The sequence below is a fragment of the Pezoporus occidentalis genome, unplaced genomic scaffold, assembly GCF_034315485.1.
Source record: "Pezoporus occidentalis ecotype Australia unplaced genomic scaffold, CSIRO_AGI_Poc_V1 ctg7, whole genome shotgun sequence".
NCBI lineage: Eukaryota > Metazoa > Chordata > Aves > Psittaciformes > Psittacidae > Pezoporus > Pezoporus occidentalis.
Genome location: NW_026916052.1, coordinates 10,589,260 through 10,602,915, shown reverse-complemented (window position 1 = coordinate 10,602,915; position 13,656 = coordinate 10,589,260). Strand labels below are relative to the sequence as shown.

The window sequence follows — 13,656 nt, the reverse complement described above, 5'->3', positions numbered from 1 at the left end:
ATACTACTCATGTAGTTATAAACTACTCATAAATCAATCAAAAGCACCTTTTGAGCAGGCTGAGAAGAAACAGACAAGGCAGAAAGTTTCAGTGCTGTGGAGGACTAAGAGTCACAGCTGATGCCACAATGGCATCAGTTGCTTGGCCAGCCCAAATGTTTAATCCTGTTTTAAAGAGGGGAGAGCAAGAAAGTTTAGCACAGTTCTTCACAACTACCAGGTCCTAATGCACAAAACAGATGGATTTATCTACATTCGAAACAGATAACTGGACAACATAGATATAGAGGGAGCAGGGAACTTGAATGGGTGCAGGACTGGAAAAGTCTTCAAAGTAGGCAGTCTCAAATTTCCACTGCACTATGGGGAGGCATCTATGAAGTCTAATTCCATTCACAACAGATGACTTTCCTGAGGCTGCCTCTATACCCAGATGAGAGAAGCTTGTCCAGAGCTCTGGTCAGAGCATTAGCCTAGGCAGATGCTCTCAATCACCTTTTCCTATCCAGAGGCCCTTGAAAGTGTCCTCCTAGTCTGTAAGGCACCTGAAATAGATGTTACTGATTAACCTCAGATGCTCCTTCTCTATTATAGTAAAAAGGGGATTTAACAGAACATGGTGAACAAGACACTTAGCTGTTTGTAATAAAGACATGCAAGATGCAAACATAAGCCCAAACATGGCTGAAAAAAGGACTTCATTTTCTCAGTAGCACCAGGGAACTTTCTCAGCAGCTATCAGGTCAGTTCCTCAGAAGCATATATGGAAAATGGCTGGGCTACAAACAAACATTAGCACATCAAAGTGAGATCACAGCGAAACACCATCAACAGTCCTCATGAGAATAGCCTGTTGTCGCTCAAATAGTTTTGTTTAAAAGGCACAGGATTAAACCATGCCACGTAGAGCCCTCCCGCTTCAGTGTCACTGCCTGCTTCAAACTCGCTGACTACAAAACGTTTCAGGAATCACCTCGGTGGCCTCTACCAGCAGTGCTGATGCACAGCCTCTGCACACCAGCTTTCCTCCAGGAAAAATACAACCGTGTGATGGTCTCTGTGCCCTCAAGTTAGCTGACCAGCTGGAATGGGAATAGTAAACAAACAGGCAATTCCTGCTACATAAACAGCATCCATAGCACACACCAAACTCTCTTCTCTGTGAAGCACCCACGACTGTTCAGGGGTTTTCAAGATATGGGCTCCTGGTTCCTCGACTCCAGCTCTGCAGGTCTGCCACTGTTTGACCCCTGGGAACAACCAGATTGGTTGTTCACTGCTTCAGCCAGTCGGTTCTCCCAAGCCGTTCTGGTGTGGAGAGGAGCAAAACAACCCCATGAAACATTACTGCACCTCTTTTAAAAAGATAGCCAACCTTTAATGCTGCAAGTGGCAGATCCTACACTCCTAGCTAGCTGGATTCAACCACAGAGGGCAGGCAGAACCCACACATGGCACACAGCCTGATCCCCAAAACACACAGATGGGAACTAAAAGAAATTCCGAACAGCCAAGTAAAACTCCACTTACATTCCGTATGGTATTACTAGGCTTGGTAACTGCTGCGATACATTAGTTACCTGAGAACGGACAGAGTTCAGGTCATTAAGAAAACCACTACTTCTATACATGCTTGTTTTGTTTTTGGTTTTTTTTTTAGGGCATGTGAAGTCCTCTGAAGGTTAACCAACCAACCAACCAAGGCCACAAAACCAAGCAGACACCTAGATACAGCTTCCTCTCAGTTTGTTTTATTTGGCAAAGTAGCAATTCAGACAGTTCACACAGCATTTATTCAAGCTTTTCAAATCTTCTGCATTTCAGTTTGTCCTCTTCTCCAAGTTTTTACTTCAGAACCATTGCTCCATCATGAAGGGGCTTTCCTTCTCCAATTCCTAAGTGTTACTCCTGGATAATCCTTTTCTGTCCAAGTACCTTGACTATCAGCACCCCCTTCAGTGGAAGGGCTGCACTAATCCCAACAGCCTTGGTCCCTGAAGTGGTTCTCCCCCAAAGAAGCTGTTGCTGGGTCTCAGCTGTATCACCTCTTCCAAGGGTAGGCTAGCTTATCACACTGTGTCCAGAGACAAGAATTTGGATACAGTTGAGCTCGTATCTTTCATTTAACTGATTAAATTAGTGAGGAGATGTAAATAAAGCTGAACTCAAACCGAGTGATACAGTGACCAAAAGGTTGAACATTAGCATGCATGCATCATTTAAGATATTTCACTTCAACACCAAGAACTAGATTCACAGTTGATTGTGGGTTAGTACAAATTTGTCAGACGCAAGTGGGGTTTTCTGAATTGTATTGTCTAGAATACACACTATATTAATTCCTTTGCAAGATTAACCTCGTGCGTGTGCTCCCAGGCTGCCGTTGGGTCAGGAGGTGGTACATTAACTTCCCAACATCTAAATATATTAAGCAATACATATCTTTTACACAGGAATAGGACGGGATCTGCCTTCAAAAGGAAGGTTATTTAAAATGTTCCTCTTTCATATTCAGAGGCCTTTGAATTTCAACCTTTATGCTTTCAGGGATTAATCTTGTCACAAAATCATTGCTGTTCCACCATAAAAAGTCAATATATTTTTGCAGTGATCACTCTGGGTTCTTTTATGCAAGTTATTTTAGTCTATAATCCTTTCTACCATTAAAAAAAGAAAATAATGATAACATGCTGTTTACTTTAATTCCTGGTTGCTCAAATCTGAGAAGATGACTCAAGATCCACTTCCCCCCTTCCCAAAGCAGCCCACCTTATGGCACTGCTTTGCCATTTGCTGTTGACAGTTACAGCACTGAAACAGAAAACTTGAGGCAGAAAAAAAAAAGGTTTATAGCCTTCCAAAAGTGAACAATTGCCAATCTATCTGTACTTACAAGTCCAGGGTTCATTGTTCCTCCTGCATGTATCATGGTTTCCTTGTGTGGCAATTAAAATTCATCTTCTAAAAAGCCAGAATTTTTCCTGGGTGCCCACAGTTAGAAAAATGAGAACATTAACAGAGCAAATGGCTTTGCCAAAAGCAACTTTCCTTTAGAACCAAACTGGAGTTGGTTTGGTTTTTTAATAAAGAATCTAGCAATCCCTATCTCGGTATTCTGCTACATACTGATCCTAGTCTTCCACACAAGCACACAACCTCCCTCTTGCTTTTACCTTTATTTGGCAAAGCAGCATTGTGTAAACTGTTCAGTGATTGGGACACAGCTTACATCATATCTACGGTGTTAAGTCCATGTGTATCTCACTAGTAGTGAGCTATAAACCAAAACGGAATTTCAAGACTCCACTGATTAATTTTAGAAGGATTACAACACACCTGTTGTGTCCAACTTGAACAGCCATGTTCGATAAGAGTGGCCACCCACCTCTGATGTTGTGAAGTTTAATATATATACAAATGCCTGGTTTTAAGGTAATAAAGCAGCTGATTGTATCTACTACATGCTAGTCTATGACACCATGTCAAAAGCTTAAAAAGGAAGTTCATCTCCTTTTAGTAGCATCTAGCAGACATTGGAAGACAGAAAACCTGGTATTGCCTACGTAGTGTAAGGTGCACAGAAGCAGTTTTATCAAGGGACACAGGAGCCAAGAGAAGTGAGTGTTCAAGTACCCCCTTCAAAATTAGAGTTCACAAGCTGTAGGTCTTGATCTGCAGTTTTGCAGAAATTCACTTTGAACAGATGAAAGTAAAATAAAGGCATGTTAAATAAAACAGTGCCCAGTAAAACTTTCCGCCATTTCTTTGTCAGATTTGCCTTGAGCAGCTAAAAAAATAAAACAAACACCACGCTTTTCCATGCTGATAACAGTAGAATGAAGTCCAAAACAAGCTGCAATGCTGTTGGTTTTCAAAAAGCTTTTAGAACTGGAGATGAGCAGTCCACTGTAACACTATGTTTGGGTCAAGATGATGTAGCTTTTACAATTCATCCCTGTAGAAAGAAAACACATGCAGTTATGTTTCTCCTCCCTTTGGAAATCATATTTGAAAAGTTCTGATACTGAATCAGGTCACATTTAAGTGCTCATGCACATCAGCAAAACTTCAGAAATCTCTTCAAGCATTCAAAAGAAAAAAGTAAACAAGAACAACTCAAAACCCAAAGGAAAGGCAACAGCAATCCCATATCATCTCGTACTGTTACATGATGTATCGTGAAATACGGGTCCCTTTATTTTACACTGAATGGACCCTTTGCTTTGATGAACGTTCCCCACACCACACAGCTATTTACACAACTACCTGTCATCCACACTGTTGGCTCCATGCTGACAAGAAACTGAGCCAACTTACTAGTCAGAGTATTGGCAAAAAACATTATCTGCAGCTGCCAAAAAGAGAACTTTTGCTTCAGCTGCAGTCTCTCAAGAAAGCTAGGAACGCAATCTCACATCAACATTGTGCAGTTTGTACCACCTACATCATTTATTTCACAAAGGAGCTTGAATAGCTCCCAATGGAGCTACTCTAAATCAGGAGTAGGTTATGGAAAGGGTGGAGGCAGCAGGTGCATGTGTTAAAGGAGATGCGGGTAGAGAAAGGATGCATCAAGAAGTCTCTCTAAATCATGAGGAATCTACAAAAAGCAGGGACACGTAAAACACACTGAAATAGGAAACCCATATTCCAAAAGTGAAATTATCATATATTTCTAAAGGATGGAGTTTAATGCAAAATGTTCATAGAATCTGAAAGCTGTGCACTGGGCCATTATGAATGTTCGAAAACTCAGAAGTGTTTGCTTCCCTCCCCCCCCCCCCCTTTTGCAAGGAACAAGTGATCTATAAACCCCCAATGAGTTTGCTGCGATTTTTCTTCTAATAGGTACATTACCCTCATTAGCCAAAGCAGTGTCTGAATTAGGAAAAACTTCATTAATGTGATTGCTGGCTCAATAACCATAGTATTTTCAGCTGTCATGCAAACTAACCCACAAGAATATAGTGCTACATGCACACAGGCAAAAGCTTTAAAGTTACAAAGGCATTATCCTTCAGGAATCATATAGCATGGAACGACAGCATGCAAAACACTTTAGAAGCAACTGAAAAGGCTGCTGCAACTAGTGCTTAAATGACTAGCTCTCTATCAATGCAGCTGGGAGGCAAACCTTGTGATTTGTTAGTGATAAATATTTGCATTCTTTGCACTTTGCACTGCCTTCTAATAGGGACGTACTATTCACACAGCTTCAGACTGTTCCAGTAATTACAGAAAGCAGAGACAAAGCAGAAGAGGGAAGAACACATCTTGGCAGGGGTAAATAAAAATCTGTTTATAACCAAAGGTTTGGAATCTCTCCATATCTGCCTATTTCACAGAATGGGTATTTGCTTACTTTAAACAGATAAAAATAAATTAACATTTGATACTCAGTTTAAAATGCATTGCCAGTGAAATGAGGACAAGTACTTCATTCATCCTTAATGCTTTCAGGAGCTGCACCATCAGTTAAATATTTACAACTTCAAAAAGCATGTGTAAGTAATGACTGCTACTATGGCTGGTTTATTCTCAGATGCCTAATTGCTGATGTGATTTGCATCCTGACTCCCATCATATACCCTCATAGCTTTGTAAAAGCCTGACCTTTTACTGTGACAAATAATTCTTAAGCCTTTAAGCCCAAGCTAGATCCTCAACAAATTGTAAGCCCAAGAAAAAGACCATATTTACTCTGAAACTATTAAACATGATAATTTTACCTATTCACAGGCACTGGTAATGTTTTTGCATAATACTGCTAATGCACTTCATGACTTTGAAGTGTTTTTTTTTCTTTTACAAAATTGTATGTAGAATTTTACAAAATTTGTACGTAGAATTCAAATAAGCGATACCAACAGGCGAATGTTTTAATTGTTGGTAGCTCGCATTGCTTTAAGCTATTCCTGACAACATAATAATGTTCCTGTAAGTTATGTATATCCTAGATACCACTTGCAAAATAAAGGTTTTCATATTCTTATTAGAACATTTACTGTATTCAGGGGATCAGCTTCCCTCAAGAGATTTTTCACATGCTTTTCACTACTCATTAATCTAAAAACAGCACACCAGCCCAAAACAAACCAGGATGTAGGTGTTAAAATCACACAGCATTTATTTTCTACTGTTATGAGACGCTGAGCTTATATCTGCACTACTGGACTGTATATATTAGAAAACACAGAAAAGTCTTGGATCATCAGGCAGGTAACATTTTTCAGCTTTCCACCTAATGTGAACAGCTTACAGACTTAAATACATATTGCAAAGCAGTTGATTTGAACTTCAGCTATATGGATCAGAAGCTACCAAGCTATGAAATCTACCAGGTTACAATCACTGGTAAAAAACAATATAACTTGCCTCTCCTCCCAGCAGTAAAAGATCTGTCCTGACACAAAACTTAGAAGGAGACTCACAAGACAGCTATTTCCCTGTTAATAATATTCTGCTGTCCCCTACAGCCATAGCAAAGACAGACTGCTTTTTATCTTTCTGCCTTTCTCCGGACACAGCTATTTGCTGTGATTCTTACACAGCTCACTTAATTTCCTTCCACCTTCATATATGTACTCCTTCCAATCTGCTTACTAGCTTCTGCTTACTAAGCAATACATATACTTAGGTGTTAAGTCATCACAATAGACCTTCTCAGGTCCCTAGAATTCTAACAAGAGAATCACTTATCTAATATTGTCAATTGAGGCATCAAAGCAATTTTATAAGCTCAAGTTAAAGCAAATTTCAGAAGTCATTTGCTCAAACTTACTATTCTAAAAATAAATTTAAGAAACTTTGAAAAACATCTGCTTACTGATAGGGAAAACATACACAAATATTCCACATATCCTATTGGGAGTATCCAACAATAAACTAAGAAGCATTCTCAAAAAAATCTAATAGGGAGAGTTTCAGATAAATAAACCCCCCCATAAAACACAAAAGAATCACAACCCTTAGCAACAATAAAAAATAACAGAAGTCTGGGATACACGTAAGTCATGCAGTTTTGTGATCTGTCTCTTCCACTCTGGTGGAGAGCATTCAAATTAAATAGTTGAACAAGCATTTATAAATTTATCTGAAATCTGTAACTCACTCTTTTTTATCCACTTCAATTTTCTTGTCATTAGGCAGCATTTGACTTTCCCTTTTGGATACATCACTCATCTATGAAAAATATGCTGCCATTACTGATACTGTATTTCTAATTCATGAGGCTACACTCCATTTCAGGAGCTATTCAGTGTTTCAGCAGCTGATTTTTTTCTCCCTTTGTGATTTTAAAGGTAACTAAATGCAATATTTAGACTTGTAGCATTTTAATCTGAAAAAGTGCTGTTATAAAGTATTTATTATTTGCTATGATCAATCATCAAATTGAGAGAGTAGGTTGAAATGACAAAAGAAAAGGAATCTTCTCTGCAACCTATTCTGTCAGTTACATCACGTGCATTTGTACATTATACATAAACTCTAAATTTAACCCCAAATATTATTGTGCAGAGATTCTTTTTGCCAAAGTAAAATAAAAGCTTTAATCATAATCATTACTCTAAGGAATTTGAGGCAAACGATTCTTGCTAATTTTAATTGAAATTAGACAACTACCTCATTAGCAATGTTCAAAACACAGAGTAAGTTTCTAAGCAGAAATGTATTTAAATATTTCTTAATAGATAGTTTTTCCAAAAGGGTGCTTAAACATGTTGTATGTATAGATAAGCAGGATACAGTAACAGCCCCAGTCTAGTCTCTGCAGTTTTTGCTGAAAGGTTAATACTGATATTTTTATTTTATCAGCAAATACGAATTTAACATGACATCTACAAATAATTCCTACTAATGCAATATTCTAAGTTTAAAAAAGTAGTCTGATAACATTTTTAAACAGCTGTTTGAAAAAATCATCAAGAATTGCAACACAGACTCATTGCTAAGTGTTCCTTATGCTGTTACTCTCTTATTTCTCTTTGTATCAGAAATAGCATAGCCAACAGGGCCAGGGCAGTGATCACTCTGCCTGTACTCAGCACTGGTGAGGCCACACCTCAAATCATATGTTCAGTTCTGGGCCCCTCACTACAAGAAAGACATTGAGGTGCTGGAGCAAGTCCAGAAAAGGGCAATGAAGCTGGTGAAGGGTCTGGAGCACAAGTCTGATACAGAGCAGCTGAGGGAACTGGGATTGTTTAGTCTGGAGAGAAGGAAGTTCAGGGGAGAACTCATCACCCTCTACAGCTACCTCAAAGGAGGTTGTAGTGAGGTGGGTGTTGGTCTCTTCTCTCAAGTAACAAGTGGCAATCACCTCAAGCTGTGCCAGGAGAGGTTTAGATCTGATATGATGAAAAATGTCTTCATTGAAAGGACTGTCAAGCACTGAACAGGCTGCCCAGGGAAGTGCTTGAGTCACCATCGCTGGAGGTATGTGAAAAGAGATGTGTAAGTGTGGTGCTTAGGAACACAGTTTAGTGGTGGACCCGTCCATGCTGGGTTAATGGTTGGAACTGATGATCTTGAAGGTCTTTTCCAATCTAAATAATTCTATGATTCTTTAAATCATCTTTCCATATAAGTAGTAAGTGAACTCTCTGAGAAGGAGAACCAGAGAGATGTCAATTCACACAAGAACTACCAATAAGGTAGCCAGTAAGTTGTCTTCTCAACTGTGCAGCACAAAAGGTCTTATCTCCTCCCTACTTACCAGCAAGGAAAAAAATAAATATTGGGAAGTTTTATGCGAAAGTATAAACATGTGTACCAGCATAATCACATGAGTAGGATCTACCTACTGCTGGATCTCTGGTATATTAATGCACTTAATTTTGTATCAGATAGGGTTCCTTTGTATATTCTACTTCCAAATGTCCCATGAAGTCACATTTGAGAAGATTGACACTAATATTTCTACAGCTGAACCCAAGCTAGAAAGTTACTGAATTTCTTTTAGTCCACAATATTTACAAAATGAGATTCTTTATTTAACACCACATCAATTTATTGAAATCCAAGGAGTCTTTTCTTTCCAGCTAGTCCTGATTTTCTTTTACTCAAAGTTCCAGTTTTATATAGTGATGAATGACACAAAACATCTGAAGGTAGGTTTGACCTCAAACACCACCTGGAGATCAAGTCACTGCTGCGCTCATTTGTAAAGAGCGCCTTGCAGCCCAGTAAGGAAGGGTACCAACTTCTCCAATATGTGAATGGCTAAGCAAAAATTTAAGCACCTTCTTTCTTGCCAACTGGAAGGTCTGCTAGCCTAGGAAAATACTGCTGGCCTCTTGACTGTATTTTGTGAAGGGACACCAATATTTCACATCATGAAAGTTACCTGCATTAGGAAAATACCTCTTTCATCTTTGATGCTAGCATAGATAAGAACTGTTGACTTATGATTAGGACTTTCCTTAGCAACAGCTGGTTGACCATACACTTTGGACTCACCAATAGGGGAAAACAACAAAGACAGATGCGAACTCCTGTAAGGTCAGCAGTGAGGGCAGCTATTCTTGAGAAGGAAATGGGATTTTTGTCAGATCACAAAAAGAACAATTAAAGAAGAAATAAACATTACAAGAAGTGGACTTCTGAGATTTCCTTTAACAGAGATTTCCAAGTCAGAACCAAATTTAAACATACATAGGAAGAAACAGCCTCTGTGTCACTGCAGTGATCAAGGTCACTTTTCAGGCTAAGCACTTCTGATAACATCAGTGTATATTCTTAACATTTAAATTAAAAATAAAAACCTAGAAGCATTTCAGAAAACAAGAGAAACTGGTAAGAAAATCTGCAGAAAAGAACCCTACAATACTCCTGACTGAAGAAGGCTCAAAGATAATGTATTACTTCTTCCTGAGCTAGCAGAGAAAAGAGTACAAAATCGCACAGAATAGATGCAAAGACCTTAGAATTCTAGTCCCTAATACACTACACCACCTTCAGCAGCAGCAAATGATAACCACTGTCACTCCAGAAACTCTTCTTATAAATTGTGTTTATTGAACACACATTGCTGCTACGAAAAAAAAAAAACAACCTCAAACAACAAAACCAAAACAATTGCTATTATAATCAGATCAGGCGCAAATTCAGAAAAAAGTTCTGTAAACCTCTCTGGACAAAGAAAGGCTTGAGAAGAACACTTCTCTTTTCTAGAGTAAGCCGAACACATGGGATCCAAACTTGAATAAAGTCCACTAAATTTTCAAGAGGAGGAAACTAACCACAATGCAAAACTTCCAAAGCCTTACAAGAGGCAGGAAACCCCCGAGTACCACCCTGAGGCAATACTGGTAATATTCGAGGACAAAATATTCACTTGCATAACAAATACAAAACATCTGAATAACGAGCATGCTTCACAAGCTTTGAAACTAAGCAGGAACTCATTGAAGTCGTTCTAAGAGTAGTTTGTACATGGTGGCTATACAGTAATCCAAAAAACACTGAAATGATGTTTCAGTAAGCAGCAGTAGTGTAAACTGCTTTGGTTGTACTTTGAATGAACATTTGGATAGCTTAAACTCTAAGTGTTCACATATCAGAACCAGAAGCTGTACTGCAGAATATCAAGTGGGGAAAAAAAACACCAAAAAAACCCCAAAACAAAACAACACAACAAAGAAATAAACCAAAACCAAAATCTAAATATAGGAGTTGTAAAGCTCAAGAGCTGTTTTCAGAACTCAGTACACATCTAGGCACTTCATTTACACAGATAATACATTCATAAGGTCTTTCTGACAGGAAGCAAAACAGGACTGCTGCTTTGTTCATTTGCATACTAATGCCTAGTATGGTTTAAGCTGACAGCTGTGTTATATCTATGTTATTGGACATTCAATTCAGCAAACTGGGAGGGTTACTACCCCTAGAAAGGCCTTTGGAGTTTGCTGTGTTGGCAAACACAAATATATCCCCATCAGAGACAATGACAGACTTTTAATAACATGTCCAAGAAAAACTTCCAAACACTACTCAACTATATACTCTAGGGGAAAAGGGTTTACCTTCTCCGCTTTCTGCTACTTGGGGCTGAGGGAAAAGTGCTTGCAAGATTATCTGTATTTCTCACAAAAGTCTTTACAAAGATTTTTCTTCATTTTTGACATTTCAGAAAAATAAAATTAAAAAAAAAAAGACACCCAATTACCACTAACTTACAGGAAAAAAACAATATTTATTCTGAAGTAGTATTTTACACTTTACCCTGATTACTGGGCAAACTCCTTATAAAAAGTTTATTAAAGGGAAGTTTCATTAAAAAAAAAAAACAACCCTCTGTTGAAAACAACAAATAAACTTCAACACACCAAAGACTAAATAAAATATGTCTGAAAGAGACAAAGTGCAACACATGCAATATTTTTCTTCTGCTTTTAAATTAACTCAAACTTAGCATAACCTCCTTTTGGTGACGTAGTAATGCAGACTGAGTCACTTATGGCATGGAGCAGAAAGCAATGACAGCAGCAAAGGCAGGCCTTGCAGTCTATCTGCTTAAAATTCACACCCTTTCACCTTGTGTGTGTGTGGAAGAAGTAAGTGGAACAGAAAATCACTTCCACCTGGACCACTGCTTCTCTTTATCTGTTAAAGGCACATATATCACTCCCATCAGAGGCTTCATTTTGACACTGCCATCTTCTAGTTTGTCATACTGTTCGAGCATCTGGTTTCCCCCTGCAGGGCCAACTGGCAATATCAATCTTCCGCCAGGTTTTAACTGATCTATAAGCTAGAACACAACACAGAAATTAGAATGTAACCAGCCACTTCAGAGAAGCTGAATTCAAAGTTTGTTACATTAACAGCTTTCCACCATTCATCTATCTACTATTATGCAGGATATAATTATTTCAATTAGGAAAAATAAAACCATGCTCTAGAAATGAGAGTACCTCAACAACATAATACAACAACTGGTATTACAGAAACACAGTAATTTCATGTAATTACAAAAGAAGGTAAAATAGTAATTAGACTGAGTTGGTTGCAGTTTTAGTTTCTGTGTAAGAGGGGAAAAATATGCAAATCCTGAATTATTTTTACAATAGATTCAATTTTTTTTAACTGCTAGTTTTAACTGTTTGATATTTATTGTGCATCAGTACAGGCCCACTGCCCAGCACTTCTGGGGTAACTGAACCCCAACTTGATCCTTGAACCTTCAGAATAAGATTTGAGATTTGTGACTTGTTTCTAAATTTATCTTCCTGGAATAATCTTAAGTTCTTTACAATACACTCACTACCCAACAGCTCCTCTTTCATTCTGTGAATGAAAGAGATCTTACAAAACTAGTCTAAAATATATGAATGTGAGTAAGACAAGTAACAAGTAAGAAAGTATGTGAGAAAAATGCATGGATTAGACTTGCTTTCATAATTACATGAGGCAGCTGATCGCAGTAGTCTCAAGGAAAATTCAGTACTTCCCAGACACCATGGAAAAAAAAACCAATCTTAAGCCCTGTTACTAACAAAAGCTATAATTAAGAACTGTTTCATTCACTACTAAACTTTACATTACCTTTTTAATTGTCACCTGTCAATACTTTGCTGGAAACACCACACCCCCACATATCCCAAAAGAAGAAAACCAAACCAACTGTCAGTGTCTGAAACTGTCTAACCTGTCTAGAGCACCTCGAACCTCCAGTCCTTCACTATCCCTTTAAAAATTCAGATTTAAGAAAAACTTTACTGGTATCTAGCATACTATAATCATGGTACATATTCCCATTCACTTGATAAAAGGAAGAGAAAAAAAAAAAGTCTTCAAGAATGGACTTCAAGTATGCACACTCTGAAGTCCCTAGTTACTCTGGTTTCTTTAGGAAGAACTGGCCTGTAACCACTCAGAAGCTATGAACGCATGGCATCATCTGTATTTCCAGCTGAGCATGTTACTTTTCCAACAGGCTCGATACCTTGGAACTCAGGAAACAAATACTTAAATTACGTAATTCAGTGTTTGATACAAATTATTTTTTTAAATAAAATGTTCCAGTTCATTGTTGTAATAGAGTTGTGCACAAGTAATTTAAAAATCTTTATTTAGAGGAGAATTATTAGAACACACAGCTTTTGCAAACCAACAGGAAGCCAAATTGTAACAGAAACAAAAACCCCCACACCATACAGTAATTCCACACTGCCCACTGAAGCTCCCAGCAGTGTAAGTCTACCAAGTATTTTACATGTATACACGTATACATTATACATGTATACACACGTAAAACAGTCTTTACAGCTAAGAGAAATACAAAACATAAAAAGCTTACTGCTTGGGGCACAACGGGTGCTGCTGCTCCTACATGAATTGCATCATAGGGAGCTTCTTCTGCATATCCCATTCTTCCATCTCCCACTGCAAAAGAATAGTTTTTTAACATTTTCAAAAGGAGTGGAGAAAACAGCTAACCTCCCATACCTATAAGGCAGATAAAATCTATGCTCAGATTTCAACTAAAATTCTGCTGAGCAGTAATAATAAGTCAGTTTAAAAACATTAACACAATTGCAAAATAGATGCAGCAAAACACCCTCATACATACATACATACACTTATAAAAAATATAAAATACTACGGAAATGCCTGAAATTAGAATGCATAGATTTGTAACAAAAGTTCTTG

The 13,656-nt window shown here is 38.1% G+C and overlaps 1 protein-coding gene across 4 annotated transcripts in view; it reads right to left on the bottom strand.

The window, feature by feature from the left end:
* Nucleotides 1-1,729: 1,729 nt before the first annotated feature.
* Nucleotides 1,730-13,656, bottom strand: part of PCMT1 (protein-L-isoaspartate (D-aspartate) O-methyltransferase) — a 33,029-nt gene continuing 21,102 nt past the window's right edge. The window contains exons 6-9 of one of the 4 annotated variants that reach the window (XR_009969082.1): nt 13,304-13,389; nt 8,648-11,755; nt 7,112-7,182; nt 1,730-3,955 (exon numbers count right to left, since the gene is read on the bottom strand). Coding sequence is in view for 2 of the 4 variants with exons in the window: in XM_062641762.1 (XP_062497746.1) it covers nt 3,943-3,955; nt 11,586-11,755; nt 13,304-13,389 (269 nt within the window). In the remaining 2 variants the exon portion in view is untranslated. Of the gene's footprint in view, nt 3,956-7,111; nt 11,756-13,303; nt 13,390-13,656 lie in introns of all 4 variants that reach the window. The other 3 variants (XR_009969081.1, XM_062641763.1, XM_062641762.1) reach the window with 3 other exon arrangements.